Source organism: Rhinoderma darwinii, chromosome 5, assembly GCF_050947455.1.
Source record: "Rhinoderma darwinii isolate aRhiDar2 chromosome 5, aRhiDar2.hap1, whole genome shotgun sequence".
In the NCBI taxonomy this organism is placed as follows: domain Eukaryota; kingdom Metazoa; phylum Chordata; class Amphibia; order Anura; family Rhinodermatidae; genus Rhinoderma; species Rhinoderma darwinii.
This window is the reverse complement of record NC_134691.1, coordinates 69,130,437-69,150,468: the sequence shown is the minus strand read 5'-3', so window position 1 is coordinate 69,150,468 and position 20,032 is coordinate 69,130,437. Positions and strand designations below refer to the sequence as shown.

The 20,032-nt window shown below is 40.6% G+C and overlaps 1 protein-coding gene across 2 annotated transcripts in view; it reads right to left on the bottom strand.

The window, feature by feature from the left end:
* UBE2W (ubiquitin conjugating enzyme E2 W) overlaps positions 1–20,032 on the bottom strand; it is a 51,137-nt gene that overhangs the window by 15,400 nt on the left and 15,705 nt on the right. For both annotated transcript variants that reach the window (XM_075826114.1, XM_075826115.1), the window contains exon 3: positions 844–946. In XM_075826114.1, coding sequence (XP_075682229.1) covers positions 844–946 — 103 coding nt within the window. The remainder of the gene's footprint in view (positions 1–843; positions 947–20,032) is intronic.

Here is a 20,032-nt window from a genome sequence, read left to right as displayed (position 1 = left end):
AAGAGATCGCTCTGTACCTGGCCGCTGCAGCAGGGTGTCCCACTATATGTTTCAGCCGACACCCACTGCTGATGGCGCTGGCTCAGTACCTCCAGCCAGCCCCGTAAAAGTACAGTGCTGTGCAGGGGTTAGGCTGGGTTCACACAGTTTTTTGCAGGCGGAAAATCTGCCTCAAAATTCCATTTCGGAATTTAGAGGCAGATTTTCCTCTCCCTGCACGCAGATTTTCGCAGCGTTTGTCGCCTGCGGCCATTGAGCACCGCGGGCATAAAACTCTGCGAAATACGCTTTCTCTGCCTCCCATTGATGTTAATGGGAGGTCAGAGGCGTAAACACCCGAAGATAGGGCATGTCCCTTCTTTCTCCCGCGAGACGGTTTTACCGCTCGCGGGAAAAAGACGCCTCCCATTGAACTCTACTGTGGCTAAAAAAAACCAAAAAAAACAAAGAGGATCTGAAACGAGAGGTGGGATCTGCATCTCAGACATTTATACCATAAATTTAATTTTGAATTAATTTTCCATACATAAGTAAACTTTTTAATATTTGGTTTATTTGAATAAAAATGCATGAACAGCCACTGAATAATCCTACGCAGTTGTTTTTACTATTTTGTTACCCATATGCCTTTGTATTCCCCCGCAGAAGCAATGCTTCCAGGGGAAGATCTCTCTGTAATACAGCATGACTTTTTTATAATCCTGTGAAAAAATAATAATCTGCCGCTGTATGAAATCAGGGGCACGTGGATGTACAGTATGTAATATCTGATATAGACTTCTATGGGTGCTGTATTAAGGATCTGTAATACGGTCGTGTGCATGAAGCCTACAAATATCTTACCTGAGGGGAATCAAAAGGGTATCGACTGCTGAACTTAAAAAGAAGTTGAAACTTTTCTCCTTCATACAGTGTCCCTGGAGCTCCTTCCATGTCTACTATCCACCTGAAAAAGAAAAAGTGTAGGAAAAATAAATGACAAGAGACAGGGACTACCACAATGCACACGCTGCAGGAAAAAGAACTGCTTTTAAGGCCTTGTTCACACAGCGCTAAAAAAAACAAAAAAAAAACGACGACGCGTAAACGCGGCAAAAATGCTAGCGTCTTTGAAAGCCCTTTTTAACGTACAGGCTTTTTTGGCATGTTTTTCGGATTCCCATTGACTATGGGAATTAGGTGCGTTTTCGGCGCGTTTTATGCGCCAAGAATTTACCCGATACGTCTTTCTTTACACAGCGAGGTTTTTTTTTTTAAAAAACACGCGCGCGTAAAAAAAACCGTGTCGTATGCACTACAATGTGTTTTTCTATTGAAGTCAATGGGAAGTTTAAAGCATGCTTTTGCCGCATTGTTCGCTGTGTAAAACGCGTCAAATAAACGCTTTGCGAGCAATTCCTATATTTTTTGCATAGCATCCATGTGCTGTTCTTCAAATTTGATCTCTGTCCGGCAGTACATGTAGTGTTTGCATGCTGTCTGCAGCAAGAGAAGTTTCCTACCTTCTGATATGCAGTCTATCTGCAGAATAGAACTATAATAATTTACCCAACTCTCCCCAATAAATATTAATTTTAAAAAAATAGCAAATCAAAATACAGATATCTTGTCAGTCACAAGTTGTAAGCTATATTTGTTAGAAAAGATATTTAGGAAAGCTCATATGGAGCTCATGCTGACCTGTTCAATAAGGGATCACATACCATAGCATCGTGGTGTGCAGACCACCAGGGCATCATTTCTACAGTTGAATGTAACTAAAATGGTCTCAAAAACTATAAAATATATTCTATTGTGGCCAAAAATTGACATTGACAAAAAACCTTTCAAGAAACAAGATCATAAATGGACACTTTCTTGTATATATATTTTTTGGTCATGGCTATGTAAAAATAAAAATGTTCAAATATGCTGACATCTAGTGGCCAAATAATAAAGAATTAGTTGCTTCGGTCTTTCTGTGTCTCCTAGAAGGTCAGCCGTTTTTCTCTCAAACTCTCAATCTTATGTCTGACTGAGACAACTGGCTGTAGAACGAGCCTACCACACTGCTCAGTCTGCAATAAGAGACAAAATATTAAGCCCCACCTTTTAGACTAAGCCCCACCTTCTCGGTCATCTGCTGGCCACAAATAGTTGAGATCGGAAGGAAATTAACCCTGTGCTCTGTGCAAGACTATTTGCTCTAGGAGAATACAAAAATTATTGGAACAGTGTAGTAAATGTTCTCAGGTTTACTTTTATGATTTGTTTCTAGGTTTATTAGCATTCCTTTAACCCCTTAATGACCAGTTACATTTTTCAGTTTTTACCTCTCTGCATTTCAGCAGCCATAACTTTTTTTATTTTTTCATTGACGTGGCCGTATGAGGCCTTGTTTTATGCGGGAGAAATTGTATTATTTTTTTTTTCATAGTTTTGAGGTAGATTTATTTATTTTTTTACGGCCTGAATATAAAGAAAAAGTGATTTTCTGCAGTTTTTCTTGTTTATTTTTTATCCCGTTCATGTTTCACGCTAAATAACATGTTAGATTAATTCTTCAGGTTATTATAGTCATTTAGATACCGAATATGTGTAGGTTGTTTTTTTTTTATATTTAGTGTAGGGGCAATAAAAAATATATTTTATGCAGAACAAAGACACATTTTCTTTTTTTAATCTCATTAAGGGATAACTTTATAACTTTCTTTTTTGCTTGTAATGTATTAGCATGCTCCTGTATGCTAATACATTACACTATGTCACTATGACACAGGCTGCTGATCGGGCAACACAGTGTGCCCTAACAGAAGGCACACTGAACAGGCACACTGAACAGACAGCCCTGGGGTCCTTTGTAGGTCCCCAGGGCTGACTGCAGAGGGATTCCCCGTTGTTGGATCACGTCACCGGGTCTCCGATTATGAGATCAAAGCGGGGAGTTCCCTTTGATCTTGCCGCTGTCACCGCCCACGCGATCAAAGGGTTAAACAGCTGGGGCCTGAATGTTTTCCGACACCAGCTGTAATCAGCAGGCTTCTCTAAGATCAGGAGCTGTTCGTTACACAGGAGCGCTCATCAGCCTCTTCTACAGCAACGCCAAAAGACGTCGCTGTAGAATAAGGATGTATACCGCCTGCTGTCAAAAGACGGTGGGCGGTCGTTAAGGTGTTAAACACTGCCTTCTGTCAGGAGGTAAACCATAAAATATATAATAAATTAACAAAATTATTAAACTGAAAAAAACTTTGGGGAAAATGACATCAATTAGTAATATTTCAAAAAAAATATTTGTGTTTATCTGGGACACTTTTGTAGGAAGGGTTGTGCAGCACCACTCATCTATATAATCGTCAGGTTCTGACGTCAGAACGGGAGGATTATACAAATATTATTTACAGAGAGGTCAATGTCAAAATTCCAGTGACTTGAATATATAGTACAATATATCTCATTGAGCGTAACCGAATATTCCGGTAATCCATCCTACATGAGAAGGCAGCTATAAATTATTTTCAAAAACAAAAGGGCAAATAAGCACAAGAAGTCCTTACAGTGTTTGTGACAAGAAGCAATTATGGACATTCACAACTATACGCCAGCTTTTTATGGACAGACAAGCATCCGAATTGTCAATCTGTGGGAGGGCCTGGCGTTTACATAGGCAACCAACTAATTATCACAAATATAGGCGGACAAACAATAGATGAAGCCGTGACGCACAATTATGACGTTGCAGTCACATAAAACGTTAATTTGTAGTGATGCAGTAAAAAACAAACAAACATCTCAAAGTACCATGAAGATTTATATTGATTATTTCAGACGACTTGAAGTCTTGGCACATCACTAACATCTTTATGTTGGCGGGAACACTAATCTTTAGAGCAATTTGCCAGCGTACATATGTATACTAGTAGGGTATGTTTACATGTAGCGTAATTGCGGCAGATTTTAAATCTCGATTTGCGGGCAGAACATGTGCAAAGTGGATTACCGGTAGTTTCAATAAATCACATTCACGTGTGGCCGAAAATGTCACATTTTTTGCCACACAATGGTTACAAATTTGCTGCAAATGTTTCCCATCGAGTTAAATGGGGTAGTAAAAATTTGCAACAAATAACAATTGTCACGTCTTTTTTGCAGAAGAAAAAAAAAATGCATTTCAGCAGCAAATTAATCTTTAATCCCCTCTTCTCCGCAGTGTGAAATCCAGACAAAAATCTGCACCAAATAAAACACAACGTGGTGCAGACTTTCAAAAGGAATTCCCAGCGGAATCTGGATTGGATGTGCTAGGCAATTTTCCGCAGCAAATTTGACTTGTGTGAACCATAAAGAGCAGCAGCAACTTAGAATTTTTTTTTCTAAATAACATTAGTGGGAGACGGAGGCTAAGGGGGAGGGAATGAGCAATATGGGCCGAGCCTTCATAGGAGATGTAGTCTGCACTAGCAAACCGGAGGCCACGGGTTCCAGCGCTGCTGCCGCCCACGAGACTGTGCTGGACTCGTGCTGCTGACGGGGACACAAGAACTTACAAGAAGTAGAGAAAGGTCCATTCTTGTATTGAATCAGCATAAATACATATAAAATGCATACATATGAGATAGTGGGTGTTTAGTAGTGAAAGGCATTTGGGGGAGAACCCCACCCCAAGTAAAAAGAATCGTCAAAATTATTAGAATTTTTTTATTTTAGATCATGTCGGAGTCTGGCCTACAGCTAAGCCATGTAAATCAAATTCATACAGGCCATGCACTATAGTGATTTTGAATTTCTGATATCAATGCTACTTTTTTGTGCTTTAAAAAAGAAATAATAATAATTACAAGACCCAAACGGATGCTAAAAGGAGGCTAGTTCACTGAGGCTAGTGAGTGACAGATTGAAAAACTAAACCAAACTGTCTCTGAATCAGGCATGTTGGAGAAGGCGGCTGAATTGAACACACACACACACACACACACACACACACACACACACACACACACACACACACACACACACACACGGGAAGATCCCCCCCCCCCCTCGGAGCCTGCGTCAGCACATCACTACAAGAATGGCCGCTCCAAACTTTCAGGTCCATGCAGCATGGACTGAAAACCTGCGGTCTGTGCAGGTTTGGAGCAGAAGGTATATTACCAACTTTATTAATTTCAGAAAATAAAAATAAATACATCGTTTTTATTTTTGTCAGAAAACCCCTTTAACTATGAATTTTCAATAGAGTACATTTTGAATTTATTAATTATCAATATTGTGTGTATGGGCTACATCTCCATAGTTCTGAGATGACCATAATAATTATTACTATATCATGTATAATATACTAGAACATAATATACTAATATTCCAAGCATAATATAGGACTATACCAACAATATACCACCATCTAAGAGGAATACACAACTAAAAATATACTAATGCTCCAGACAGCATTATATACAGTACTGATCATTTTATAGTATACTAATGTACCATATAATCTGAACTTACAGTGTTACTAATGAGTAAGATAACGATTCTGTCATTAGTGCACTTATCTCAAAGCCTAAAGAGCTTTTGCTTATAGTAACACATGGGTAAATACAGAAAGGTATTTTACAGGTTTTACAAGCTTATCAAGTCCAGGTACTCAAACAAACACCTATCTACATTTGCCACACAGCGTCTCCCCTAAAGGTGGCCATTTACATTAAAGGGAGTCTCATGAGGCTAACAAACGTCTGACACCGCTGGTTGGCAACAGTTTGAAGGAGCAGGAACATACCAGTGTTAAAGATCTTAGGGCTTGCATCAGGGTAGAAAAGAAGTTTTACGTTCAAACCGCACCGCAACGTGTGAATGGACCCTTAGGGCTTGGCCACACGTAACGGAATTGCTGCAGAAAATGTCTACAGCAATTCCGTTGAACGTACCAGAGTTTCCGCTGCGGCAAATATGTACCATTTCCTGCGTTTTTTACTACAGAAATTGGTGAGGATTTTGCGGTGTTCTTCTCAATGCTGGGAGATGGTGACATCTCCTCTGAAAAACGCAGCAATTCAGTCCACTTTCCACAGCAGAAATGGACATGCAGCTGTCCAAAAAACACGCACCGCAGGTCAATTTCTGCTCGGAATATTTACACAGCATGTGCATGAGATTTGTTAAATCTCACCTACTTTGCTGCTACGGTATACTGCTGCGTATTTTACACCCACAATTCCGGACGGAAAATACGCAGCAATTCCGCAACGTGTGGACAAGCCCTTACAGTGTGTCAAAGCTTCCTCTCAAGTCGTTCAGATGTGTCAGCAGGACTAGGTCTGGACAGGTGCTCACTTCATGAATATAAACAATCAGGACACTTGTCTACCCAGGTAGAAAATCTTCCAAGGCCTCATGCCCACTCCAGTTTTTTTTTCTTCAGGGTGCTATTTGTTTTTTTTAACTGATAGCACCCTGACATTCATTTCAATGGGGCCATACACACTTCCGCTGTTTTTTGTTTTTTTTTAAACATCTTTTTATTGATTTTTTTTTTTTACAAAAACACAAAAAGGCACAAACACGTACCTGATATATATTATAAAATACAGAGTATGATATTAATATTGCATAGTACAGTTGTCATTCAGGCAAGAAAATACCATTACATCAGAACAGCGAAACTCCCCCCCCCCCCCCACCCCAGTAGTATAAAGAGTCTTCAATATAACAAATCATTTACCTATATAAATCTATATTTGAATTGCAGAAAGGAACGCCTCCCTGTCTAGAAACGGATTCCCTCTGAATCTGTCTAGCATTTCAAGTTACCCAGCGTGCCAGCTACACTCCTATTCAAGTAGCATGAGGTGTAAGGGAAAGGGGTCATCAATTCCGTTATTTCAGGAGACTTCCCATTTTTTGAAGAATTTTGATGCACAAGACTCCGCCGTACGTTCAACCTCCAACCTATCCATATGAATAAATGTTTTCATTTGTACAATACGTTCACAAATCGTTGGAACCTTCGGAGTAAGCCAACAAGCCAATAAACTACATTTAGCTCTAACCAAAAATGCATGCAGGGCTGGCGGAGACTTAAAGAGGCTCTGTCACCAGATTTTGCAACCCCTATCTGCTATTGCAGCAGATAGGCGCTGCAATGTAGATTACAGTAACGTTTTTATTTTTAAAAAACGAGCATTTTTGGCCAAGTTATGACCATTTTTGTAGTTATGCAAATGAGGCTTGCAAAAGTCCAAGTGGGTGTGTTTAAAAGTAAAAGTCCAAGTGGGCGTGTATTATGTGCGTACATCGGGCGTTTTTAATACTTTTACTAGCTGGGTGCTCTGAAGAGAAGTATCATCCACTTCTCTTCAGAACGCCCAGCTTCTGACAGTGCAGATCTGTGACGTCACTCACAGGTCCTGCATCGTGTCGGCCACATCGGCACCAGAGGCTACAGTTGATTCTGCAGCAGCATCAGCGTTTGCAGGTAAGTCGATCTTACCTGCAAACGCTGATGCTGCTGCAGAATCAACTGTAGCCTCTGGTGCCGATGTGGCCGTCACGATGCAGGACCTGTGAGTGACGTCACAGATCTGCACTGTCAGAAGCTGGGCGTTCTGAAGAGAAGTGGATGATACTTCTCTTCAGAGCACCCAGCTAGTGAAAGTATTAAAAACGCCCCGATGTACGCACATAATACACACCCACTTGGACTTTTACTTTAAACACGCCCACTTGGACTTTTGCAAGCCTCATTTGCATAACTACAAAAATGGTCATAACTTGGCCAAAAATGCTCGTTTTTTAAAAATAAAAACGTTACTGTAATCTACATTGCAGCGCCTATCTGCTGCAATAGCAGATAGGGGTTGCAAAATCTGGTGACAGAGCCTCTTTAAAGGAGTCAGGTAGGGCATGGAATAGAAGTGGTAGTAGATCCCTAACTAAAGTAATTTCCCATGTGTCTGTAATAAACACCTGTATATCTTGCCAATATTGAACCAATTTAGGGCATGTCCATAAACCATGAAGAAGATCCGTTTTCGGAGTGTCACATCTTGTGCAAGCCACCAGTCTGTCTGGGACATTAGGATGAGGGGGAATATTAAAACCATAAATGGCTTTATGAAGAAACTTAAAGTGAGTTCCTCGCCACCGTTCATGGAGAACGGCTTTCCTCACCTGTGACCAGCCTCCGAGTATCTTTTGCGTTAGATCATCGTCTGGAAACTCTTTGTTCCAGGTTTTAAACATTAAAGATGTTGTGTATTTGGCCTGCCGATCTCTCAATTTGCCATACAATAAGGACAAGGAGGATTTGATCTGAGGGGAGGCAACCAGGAGGCCAAGAGGGTCTCAAGACACACTGTAGATAGGTCACGTAATTGCGCTGTTAGAAAAGATCTCAAGATAAGGAGATCCTTTCGTTACAAAACAGCAGTGAAAATATAAAGGCCAAAATGTCAAATAATCACATTTCTGATAGTGAAAGTGAAATATTTAAAGGCAAGTTAAAGTGTATGTTCACAAATGCCAGAAGTCTAGCAAGCAAAATGGGGGAGCTGGAGGCCTTAATACTGGAAGAAGATATAGATATAGTTGGTATTGCTGAAACATGGCTGGACTCTTCACATGACTGGGCTGTAAATCTACAGGGTTTTACACGGTTTCGGAAAGACAGGGCAAATAGGAAAGGTGGTGGTGTATGTCTGTATGTGAGAAGTGATATGAAGGGGAGTGTGAATGAGACATTAGAGGGTGAAGATTGTGAGGAGGTTGAAACCTTGTGGGTGGAATTACAAAGGGAAGTAAACACTGAAAAAATTACTTTTGGTGTAATCTATAGACCCCCCAATATAACTGAAGAGATAGAAGGTCAAATATATAAACAGATGGAGCGGGCTGCACAGGCGGGTACTGTAGTGATAATGGGAGATTTTAATTTCCGGGATATTAATTGGTGTCATGGTTCGGCTTCAACTGCAAAGGGGAGACATTTCCTCAACCTGTTGCAGGAAAATTTTATGTGCCAGTTTGTGGAAGACCCGACTAGAGGTGAAGCTCTGTTGGATCTGGTCATTTCTAATAATGCAGAGCTTGTTGGGAATGTCAATGTTCGTGAAAACCTTGGTAACAGTGATCACAATATAGTTACATTTTACCTATACTGTAAAAAACAAACGCAGGCTGGGAGGGCAAAAACATTTAATTTTAAGAAAGCCAATTTCCCCAGGATGAAGGCGGCCATTCAGGATATAGACTGGGAAGAACTAATGTCAAATAATGGGACAAATGATAAATGGGAGATTTTCAAATCTACTTTGGGTAATTATAGTGCAAAATTTATTCCTACAGGTAACAAGTATAAACGACTAAAATTAAACCCCACATGGCTTACACCTTCTGTGAAAGGGGCAATACATGACAAAAAAAGGGCATTTAAAAAAATACAAATCTGAGGGTACAGCTGTAGCCTTTGTAAAATATAAAGAGCTTAATAAAATCTGTAAAAATGTAATAAAATCAGCAAAAATACAAAATGAAAGGCAGGTGGCCAAGGATAGTAAAACAAATCCTAAAAAATTCTTCAAGCATATAAATGCAAAAAAGCCCAGGTCTGAACATGTAGGACCCTTAGATAGTGGTAATGGGGAGTTGGTCACAGGGGATCAAGAGAAGGCAGAGTTACTAAATGGGTTCTTCCGCTCTGTATATACAACAGAAGAAGGAGCAGCTGATGTAGCCGGTGCCAGTGCTGTTAATATATCAGTTGATATACTGAATTGGATGAATGTAGATATGGTCCAAGCTAAATTAAATAAAATAAATGTACACAAGGCCCCGGGACCAGATGGGTTACACCCTAGAGTTCTTAAAGAGCTTAGTTCAGTTATTTCTGTCCCCCTCTTCATAATATTTAGAGAGTCTCTCATGAGTGGTATAGTGCCAAAGGACTGGCGCAGGACAAATGTGGTGCCTATTTTCAAAAAGGGCTCTAGGTCTTCGCCGGGTAATTATAGACCAGTAAGCTTAACATCAATTGTGGGGAAAATTTTTGAGGGGCTATTGAGGGACTATATACAGAATTATGTGACAATAAATAGTATTATAAGTGACAGCCAGCATGGTTTTACAAAGGACCGAAGCTGTCAAACCAACCTGATTTGTTTTTATGAAGAGGTAAGCAGAAGCCTAGACAGAGGGGCCGCTGTGGATATAGTGTTTTTGGACTTTGCAAAGGCATTTGACACTGTCCCTCATAGACATCTAATGGGTAAATTAAGGACTATAGGTTTAGAAAGTATAGTTTGTAATTGGATTGAGAATTGGCTCAAGGACCGTATCCAGAGAGTTGTGGTCAATGATTCCTACTCTGAATGGTCCCCGGTTATAAGTGGTGTACCCCAGGGTTCAGTGCTGGGACCACTATTATTCAACTTATTTATTAATGATATAGAGGATGGGATTAATAGCACTATTTCTATTTTTGCAGATGACACCAAGCTATGCAATATAGTTCAGACTATGGAAGATGTTTGTGAATTGCAGGCAGATTTAAACAAACTAAGTGTTTGGGCGTCCACTTGGCAAATGAAGTTTAATGTAGATAAATGTAAAGTTATGCATCTGGGTACGAAAAACCTGCAAGCATCATATGTCCTAGGGGGAGCTACACTGGGGGAGTCAATTGTTGAGAAGGATCTGGGTGTACTTGTAAATCATAAACTAAATTTCAGCATGCAATGTCAATTAGCTGCTTCAAAGGCCAGCAAAATATTGTCGTGTATCAAAAGAGGCATGGACTCGCGGGACAGGGATGTAATATTACCACTTTACAAAGCATTAGTGAGGCCTCATCTAGAATATGCAGTCCAGTTCTGGGCTCCAGTTCATAGAAAGGATGCCCTGGAGTTGGAAAAAATACAAAGAAGAAGAGCAACGAAGCTAATAAGGGGCATGGAGAATTTAAGTTATGAGGAAAGATTAAAAGAACTAAACCTATTTAGCCTTGAGAAAAGACGACTAAGGGGGGACATGATTAACTTATATAAATATATGAATGGCGCATACAAAAAATATGGTGAAATCCTGTTCCATGTAAAACCCCCTCAAAAAACAAGGGGGCACTCCCTCCGTCTGGAGAAAAAAAAGGTTCAACCTGCAGAGGCGACAAGCCTTCTTTACTGTGAGAACTGTGAATCTATGGAATAGCCTACCGCAGGAGCTGGTCGCAGCAGGGACAGTAGATGGCTTTAAAAAGGCTTAGATAATTTCATAGGACAAAAAAATATTAACTGCTATGTGTAGAAATTTTTTAGTTCCCCTTTCCCATCCCACTTCCCCTTTCCCATCCCTTGGTTGAACTTGATGGACATGTGTCTTTTTTCAACCGTACAAACTATGTAACTATGTAATTGACCATAAGCCAAGTAATGATGAGACGGGACATGCTTGTTATCTACCAGTTCTTGAAATGTCATATTGCGACCTTCAGAAGGCTGCAAAATGTGATGAAGTTGTAGTATGCCCAAGATGCGCCACTAGATATGCGTTGTGGGAGCTTAAAGGACCTGATGGCTTTCCAGGCCACGATCGTATCCCGAAATAACACTACGTCTTACATTGGTTGGGAGCGACCCAAATGCAGTATGTAAAAGGGAGGATAAGTGCCAGGGTGCCACCATCCTTGATACTAGAGCATAGTTTGAGTAAAAAGTAGAGCCTTGTAGCCAGTCTAGTCCGTGGCGGGCAAGACATTCTAGATTATAACTACGAATATCAGGGAGATTAAGTCCTCCCAAATCCGTAGGGACCATAAGCTTCCTCAAAGCTATTCTCGGACGCTTGCGTGACCAAATGAACAAGGTAAAAGAAGAGTTTAATTTTAAAATATCCTTATGCTTAAGAAGAAGGGGGATAGTCTGCATCGGGTAAAGTAACTTACGGAAACTCACCATTTTAAGCAAATGACACCGTCCCATACACTTCCGTGGTGTTAATGGAACAGTGTGGCCGTTCCATCAAAAATAGGACAGGTCCTACTCCTGTCCGTTTTTGACGGAACAGTCTCGGCCTTTTCATTCATTTGGTCCGTGAAACAACGCACTACACACGGAAGCCATTCGTGTGCGTTACGTTTTTAACGGATTCTTTATTAACGGCCGTACGACGGCCAACGGAAGTGTGCATGAGGCCTTATACAAACTCCAGTCATGACAATTCTACAGTTTTTTGCTACAATTCTACACGGATAATAATAGGAAACCAGTGAGCAACATTATTTTTTTTCTATTTTAGTCACATTATTTCATTGAAATGATATATTATTTTTTTTCTTGATCCTGGGAGGAGCTTAGTTGGCAGAGAGTTGTGTACACTTAATAACCGTGTAGGGCAGTGGCTGAATGCTTGGCAGGGCATATGGATATCATAGGGGGATGTCACAGGCTCAGGACCCCCCTCATTTAACCAGACCAGAAAGCTGCTAACAAAGATTTGGAGGACCCAGTCTGGCCACTTATTAGATAGTGGGCCATTCATTAGAATGCCTGGAATGTAAGGCAGTGTTTACACAGAGTTTTATCAGGCAAAAAGAAATCTGCTTCCCTCAAAACTTTTGAAGCAGATTTTAAAATGCCAGCTTTCTTTGGTGCTTTTATACGTTTTTTGTTTTTTTTTAAAGGGTTTATTGAATCAAATGCAAAAACCGCGCCAAAAACACTTCAAAGGAACAACGCACCTTCTTTCTGCTTCTCAATGGATTTCAACGGAGGTTCAAAGGCAAAAATCGCTCAAAGATAGGGAATGACATTTTTTCCATAAGCGGTCAAAAGCCACCCGGGAAAAGTACGCCTCTGCCTCCAATTGAAGTTTCTTTGGCACGGATTCCGACGTGATTTAAAAAAAAAAAAAGTGTGAACTAGGGTTGCACGATACATCGATACTATTTCGATGCCGTGCACCCTCAAACTCTTCAATACCTTTAATTCATATATTTCGATACTAAGCTGTGCGTCCGCACAGGTTAGTATTGTAATACATGAAATTAGTGAGTAGCGTGATGTGATGCGGCCAGCGCTGCACTGAATGGCGGCACCGGCCCTGAAGACAGAGAACATGGCGGGTGCACTGCAAAACACCCCCATGTTCTCTCTCTTCAGTGCCGCTCATTCAGTACAGCGGAGATCAGGGAAACCCCTGATCTCTGCCGATATTCCCTTGAATGCTACGATCAAAACTGACCACAGCATTCAAGGGGAAACTCCTTTGATCACGACAGAGGGAATCCCTGTGACACGATCGAGGGACATACCATATATGGGCAGACAGCCCAAAGTCCAGGACGTTGAAGGACCCCAGGGCCGTCTGACCATATTTCCTGTTAGGGTATACTTAGGCATGTCCAAACAACTGCCTGTGTACTATCAATACACAGGCTAATGTACTGGAATATATATATCTGCCATAACATTAACCCTATCATGACCAAGGGTCATTGATGCCCGTGTCCAGGGCAAATTTTCAATTTCCTATATGCACTTCTTTAAACTATATCTTTTGAACCGCTTCGAACATCACAACTATTTTTACTTATTTTTTTTTTTTTTACAAGACGTATGAGCCTTTCATTTTCTAGATTAGCTTAATTAATTCCATGTTATTAATTTATAGCGACAAATCACTAAAAATGCAAAAAAACACTATTTTGTAAAATATTATATATATATATATATACATACACACACACACACACACACACACACACACACACCCGATCAAAAGTTTAGGGTCACTTAGAAATGTCCTTATTTTTGAAAGAAAAGCAGTTTTTTTCAATGAAGATAACATTAAATTAATCAGAAATACACTCTGTACATTGTTAATGTGCTAAATGACTATTCTAGCTGCAAATGTCTGGTTTTTAATGCAATATCTATATAGGTGTATAGAGGCCCATTTCCAGCAACCATCACTCCAGTGTTCTAATGGTACATTGTGTTTGCCAACTGTGTTAGAAGGCTAATGGATGATTAGAAAACACTTGAAAACCCTTGTGCAATTATGTTAGCACCGCTGTAAACAGTTTTGCTGTTTAGAGGAGCTATAAAACTGACCTTCCTTTGAGCTAGTTGAGAATCTGGAGCATTACATTTGTGGGTTCGATTAAACTCTCAAAATGGCTAGAAAAAGAGAGCTTTCATGTGAAACTCGACAGTCTATTCTTGTTCTTAGAAATGAAGGCTATTCCATGCGAGAAATTGCCAAGAAACTGAAGATTTCCTACAACGGTGTGTACTACTCCCTTCAGAGGACAGCACAAGCAGGATCTAACCAGAGTAGAAAGAGAAGTGGGAGGCCCCGCTGCACAACTGAGCAACAAAACAAGTACATTAGAGTCTCTAGTTTGAGAAATAGACGCCTCACAGGTCCTCAACTGGCAGCTTCATTAACCCCTTAATGACCGGGCCATTTTGCACGTTAATGACCAAGGATTATTTTTGTTTTTTTCACGGTCACATTCCAAGAGTCGTAACTGTTTTTGTATTCCGTCTATATAGCCGTATAAGGGCTTGTTTTTTTGCGGGACGAGTTGTATTTTGTAATTGTACCATTTTTAGATGCTTATAATATATCGATTAACTTTTATTAACTTTATTTTAGGAGAGAATTGAAAATAAGCAGCTATTCCAGCATTGATTTTCACGTTACAAATTTACGCCGTTTACTATGCAGCATAAATAACATGTTCACTTTATTCTATGGGTCGGCACGATTACGGGGATACCAAATATGTAGAGGTTTTATATGTTTTTCCTACGTTTGCACAATAAAAAGCCTTTTAGAAAAAAATTACTTGTTTTTGCATCGCCGCATTCCAAGAGCCGTAACGTTTTTATTTTTCCGTCGATGTGGCCGTATGTGGGCTTGATTTTTGCGGGACAATGTGTAGTTTTCATTAGTACTATTTAGGGGTACATAGGACTTATAGATTAATTTTTATTTTATTTTTTATGGGGGGAATGGGAGAAAAGAGCGAATTTTGCCCTTGTTTTTTGCGGTTTTTTTGGACGCCGTTCATCCGGCGGTTTATTTAATGTGTCCATTTTATTGTTCAAGTCGTTATGATCGTGGGGATACCATATATGTGTATGTGTGATTTGTTTTGACACTTTTACTAAATAAAACCACTTTTTGGGCAAAAAAAGTAGTTTTATTTGATTTTCATTGTAAACAGTACCCGCGCCATCACAGGACGGATATATCTGTCCTCCTGCGCGAACTAACAGCTGCTGAGGACGGATATATCTGTCCTTCGGCGTTAAGAGGTTAAATAGTACCCGCAAAACGCCAGTGTCAACGTCTACAGTGAAGAGGCGACTCCGGGATGCTGGCCTTCAGGGCAGAGTGGCAAAGAAAAAGCCATATCTGAGACTGGCTAATAAAAGGAAAAGATTAATATGGGCAAAAGCACACAGACATTGGACAGAGGAAGATTGGAAGGTGTTATGGACAGACGAATCGAAGTTTGAGGTGTTTGGATCACACAGAAGAACATTTGTGAGACACAGAACAACTGAAAAGATGCTGGAAGAGTGCCTGACACCTTCTGTCAAGCATGGTGGAGGTAATGTGATGGTCTGGGGTTGCTTTGGTGCTGGTTAAGTGGGAGATTTGTACAAGGTAAAAGGGATTTTGAATAAGGAAGGCTATCACTCCATTGTGCAACGCCATGCCATACCCTGTGGACAGCGCTTGATTGGAGCCAATTTCATCCTACAACAGGACAATGACCCAAAGCACACCTCCAAATTATGCAAGAACTATTTAGGGAAGAAGCCGGCAGCTGGTATTCTATCTGTAATGGAGTGGCCAGCGCAGTCACCAGATCTCAACCCCATAGAGTTGTTGTGGGAGCAGCTTGACCGTATGGTACGCAAGAAGTGCCCATCACGTCAATCCAACTTGTGGGAGGGGCTTCTGGAAGCATGGGGTGAAATTTCTCCCGATTACCTTAGCAAATTAACAGCTAGAATGCCAAAGGCCTGCAATGCTGTAATTGCTGCAAATGGAGCATTCTTTGACGAAAGCAAAGTTTGAAGGAGAAAATTATTATTTCAAATAAAAATCATTATTTCTAACCTTGTCAATGTCTTGACTATATTTTCTAGTCATTTTGCAACTCATTTGATAAATATAAGTGTGAGTTTTCATGGAAAACACAAAATTGTCTGGGTGACCCCAAACTTTTGAACGGTAGTATATATATATATATATATATATATATATATATACACACACATATATACACATACATACACACACACACACCGTGTTCCAAATTATTATGCACATTGGATTTAAGTGCCATAAACATTTAATTATTAGTGTTTCAATTAACCCCTTAATGACCGGCCTATTTTAAACCTTAATGACCAAGCCATTTTTTTAGTTTTTCCATCGTCACATTCCAAGAGCTATAACCTTTTTATTTTTGCGTCGACATAGCTGTATAAGGTCTTGTTTTTTGCGGGACAAGTTGTATTTTTTAATAGCACCATTTTGGGGGGACATATTTATTGATTAACTTTTATTAACTTTTATTTGGGGGGGAAATAGAAAAAAACCTGAAATTTCGCCACTCTTTTTCGCGTCTTAAATCAACGGCGTTTACCGTGTGATATAAATAACACAATAACTTTATTCAGCGGGTTGTTACGATTGCAACGATACCAAATTTGTATAGTTTTTGGATGTTTTACTACTTTTACACAGTAAAAACTCTTTTTTTCCAAACTTATTTGTTTTTGTGTCTCCATATTTGAAGAGCCGTAACGTCTTTATTTTTTCGCCGATTCGGTTGTATGAGGGCTTTTTTTTTTGCGGGAAGACTTGTAGTTTTTATTGGTACCATTTTGGAGTAGATGCGACTTTTTGATCACTTTTTATCACATTTTTTTAAAGTCAGGATTCACAGAAAACAGCAATTTTTCCATAGTTTTTTATTACATTTTTTACGGCGTTCACAGTGCGGGTTAAATAATGTAATAGATTTATAGTTGGGGTCGTTACGGAAGCGGCGATACCAAATGTGTAACTTTTTAACTTTATTTAGTTTTTTTTAATAGTAAAGCATTTTGTAAGGGGAAAAGCTGGGTTTTTCATTTTTTTCACATTTTTTTTAAAATTAACTTTATTAAACTTTTTTTTTTACTAGTCCCACTAGGGGACTATAATATGCGATTCTGCGATCGCATTTATAATACACTGCAATACTTTTGTTTAAAACAGACAGGCATCTGCTAGGTCATGCCTGCGGCATGATCTAGCAGGCATTCATTACTGGCAGACCTGGGGGCCTTTATTAGGCCCCCGGCTGCCATTAGAGACACAGACATTCGGCGATCGTATCGCCGGGTGTCGGTGGGGGAGAGAGGGAGCTCCCTCCCTCTATCCAAAACCACTCAGATGCGGTGCTCGCTATTGAGCACCGCATCGGAGTGGTTAAACGGGTGAGATCGATACTAATATCGATCTCACCCGGCAGAGCAGGGGCGCTCCCAGCCCTCAGCTGCCTCTGGCAGCTGAGAGCAGGGAGATTTGACAGCTCCCTGCTCTGTTTACTTATTCCGATGCCGCGATGTAAAAAATCTATGGCATCGGAATAAGGCCCGTTAGTGACCGACGTAAAAAGACGATGGGCCGGTCGCTAACGGCTTAAACTCATGGATGGTATGGTGTCTTAGGGCTCTTTGGATCATTGTAATCAATCTCAGACACCTGTGATAGTTTGCCAGGTGTGCCCAATCAAAGGAAAACTACTTAAGAAGGACGTTCCACATTATTAAGCAGGCCACAGGTTTCAAGAAATATGGGAAAGAAAAAGGATCTCTCTGCTGCCGAAAAGCGTGAAATAGTGCAATACCTTGGACAAGGTATGAAAACATTGGATATTTCAAGAAAACTTAAGCGTGATCAGATCATCGTACTGTGAAAAGATTTGTGGCTGATTCAGAGCACAGACTGTTTCGTTCAGATAAAGGCATAATGAGGAAGGTTTCTGCCAGATAAATTAATAGGACTAGGAGAGCAGCTGCTAAAAAGCCATTGCAAAGCAGCAAACAGGTATTTGAAGCCGCTGGTGCCTCTGGAGTCCCGCGAACATCAAGGTGTAGGATCCTCCAGAGGTTTGCAAGTGTGCATAAAGCTATTATTCGGCCACCCCTAAACAATGCTCACAAGCAGAAACGGTTGCAGTGGGCTCAGAAATACATGAAGACTAATTTTCAAACCGTGTTTACTGATGTGTGCCGTGCAACCCTGGATGGTCCAGATGGATGGAGTAGTGGATGGTTGGTGAATGGCCACCATGTCCCAACAAGGCTGCAACATCAGCAAGGAGGTGGAGGAGTCATGTTTTGGGCTGGAATCATGGGCAGAGATCTGGTAGGCCCCTTTAGGGTCCCTGACGGTATGAAAATGACCTCTGCAAAGTACGTGCCAACTTTCTTCCGTGGTACAAAAAGAAGAACCGTGCCTTCCGTAGCAAAATTATCTTCATGCATGACAATGCACCATCTCATGCTGCAAAGAATACCTCTGTGTCATTGTCTGCTATGGGCATAAAAGGAGAAACTCATGGTGTGGCCCCCATGTTCCCCTGACCTCAACCCTATTGAGAACCTTTGGAGCATCCTCAAGCAAAATATCTATGAGGGTGGGAGGCAGTTCACATCAAAACAGAAGCTCTGGGAGGCTTTTCTGACATCCTGCAAAGATATTCAAGCAGAAACTGTCCAAATACTTACAAATTCAATGGATGCAAGAATTGTGAAGGTGATATCAAAGAAGGGGTCCTATGTTAACATGTAACTTGGCCTGTTAAGTTTTTTTGGATTGAAAGAGCTTTTGATTTCTGTAAATATGACCTCCTGATGCTGAAAATTCAACAAATTACCATTTTAGTTCTCTTTAAAATATTTTGATCTCTGTTGTGCATAATAATTTGAAACAGTGCATTTTGAATTTACTTCTAAAAAAAAATCTGTTATCATTAGGAGATTTGTTCAATAAAATTTTCTATGTTCACACGGAGTATTTTGGGGGAGGAATATCTGCCTCAAAATTCCGTTTGGAACTTTGAGGCAGATATTCCTCTCCCTGCACGCCGATTTTCGCTGCAATTATCGCGCCGTTTTTCGCCCGCGGCCATTGAGCGCCGCGGGCATAAAACAGCGAGAAATACGCTTTCTCCTGCCTCCCATTGAAGTCAATGGGAGGTCGGAGGCGGAAGCGCCCGAAGATAGGGCATGTCGCTTCTTTTTCCCGCGAGGCAGTTTTACTGCTCGCGGGAAAAAGACGCCGATGCCTCCCATTGAAATCAATGGGAGGCGTTCTCGGGCCGTTTCTGCCGAGTTTTGCGACGCGGTTTCCGCGTCAAAAAACTCGGCAAAATACCCCGTGTGAACATAGCCTTATACTCCAACAGTTGATGGCTTGAAGATTATACTGACTGTCATTTGCATCGACTATTTAGGAAAATCAGCGAAAAATAAAAGTTGCATAATAATTTGGAATGCGGTATATATATATATATATATATATACACACATACACATACACATACACACACACACACACACACACACAGTACAGCTCTGTAACAATTAGTCGTCTTCTCTCTCCGTCACCCTGGATCGCTGTGAGCGGATAAGAAGAGGGCAATAAGGCTATATTCACACGACGTGAAAAAAGGGCAGTTAACAACGGATCAACTGTCAGTTTTTCATGGCTGTTTTGAATCAATGGGTCTCAAAATTTTAATCCATTTCCCGGCTGTATGACAGTTTTTCACCGCCATTTGCCATCAGTTTTTCATGGGCGTTAAAAAAAAATTATGAATTTTATTCGTAAGGGTGTTTTTTTTGTCCCAGCCACTAAAAACACCAAAGCGCCCATGTAGATAGTGATGCAATACCAGTGTAGATAGTGCCACATTCCCACTGTAGATAGTGCCAGTGCCCACATAGTGCCACAATTCCCACTGGAGATAGTGCCACACACA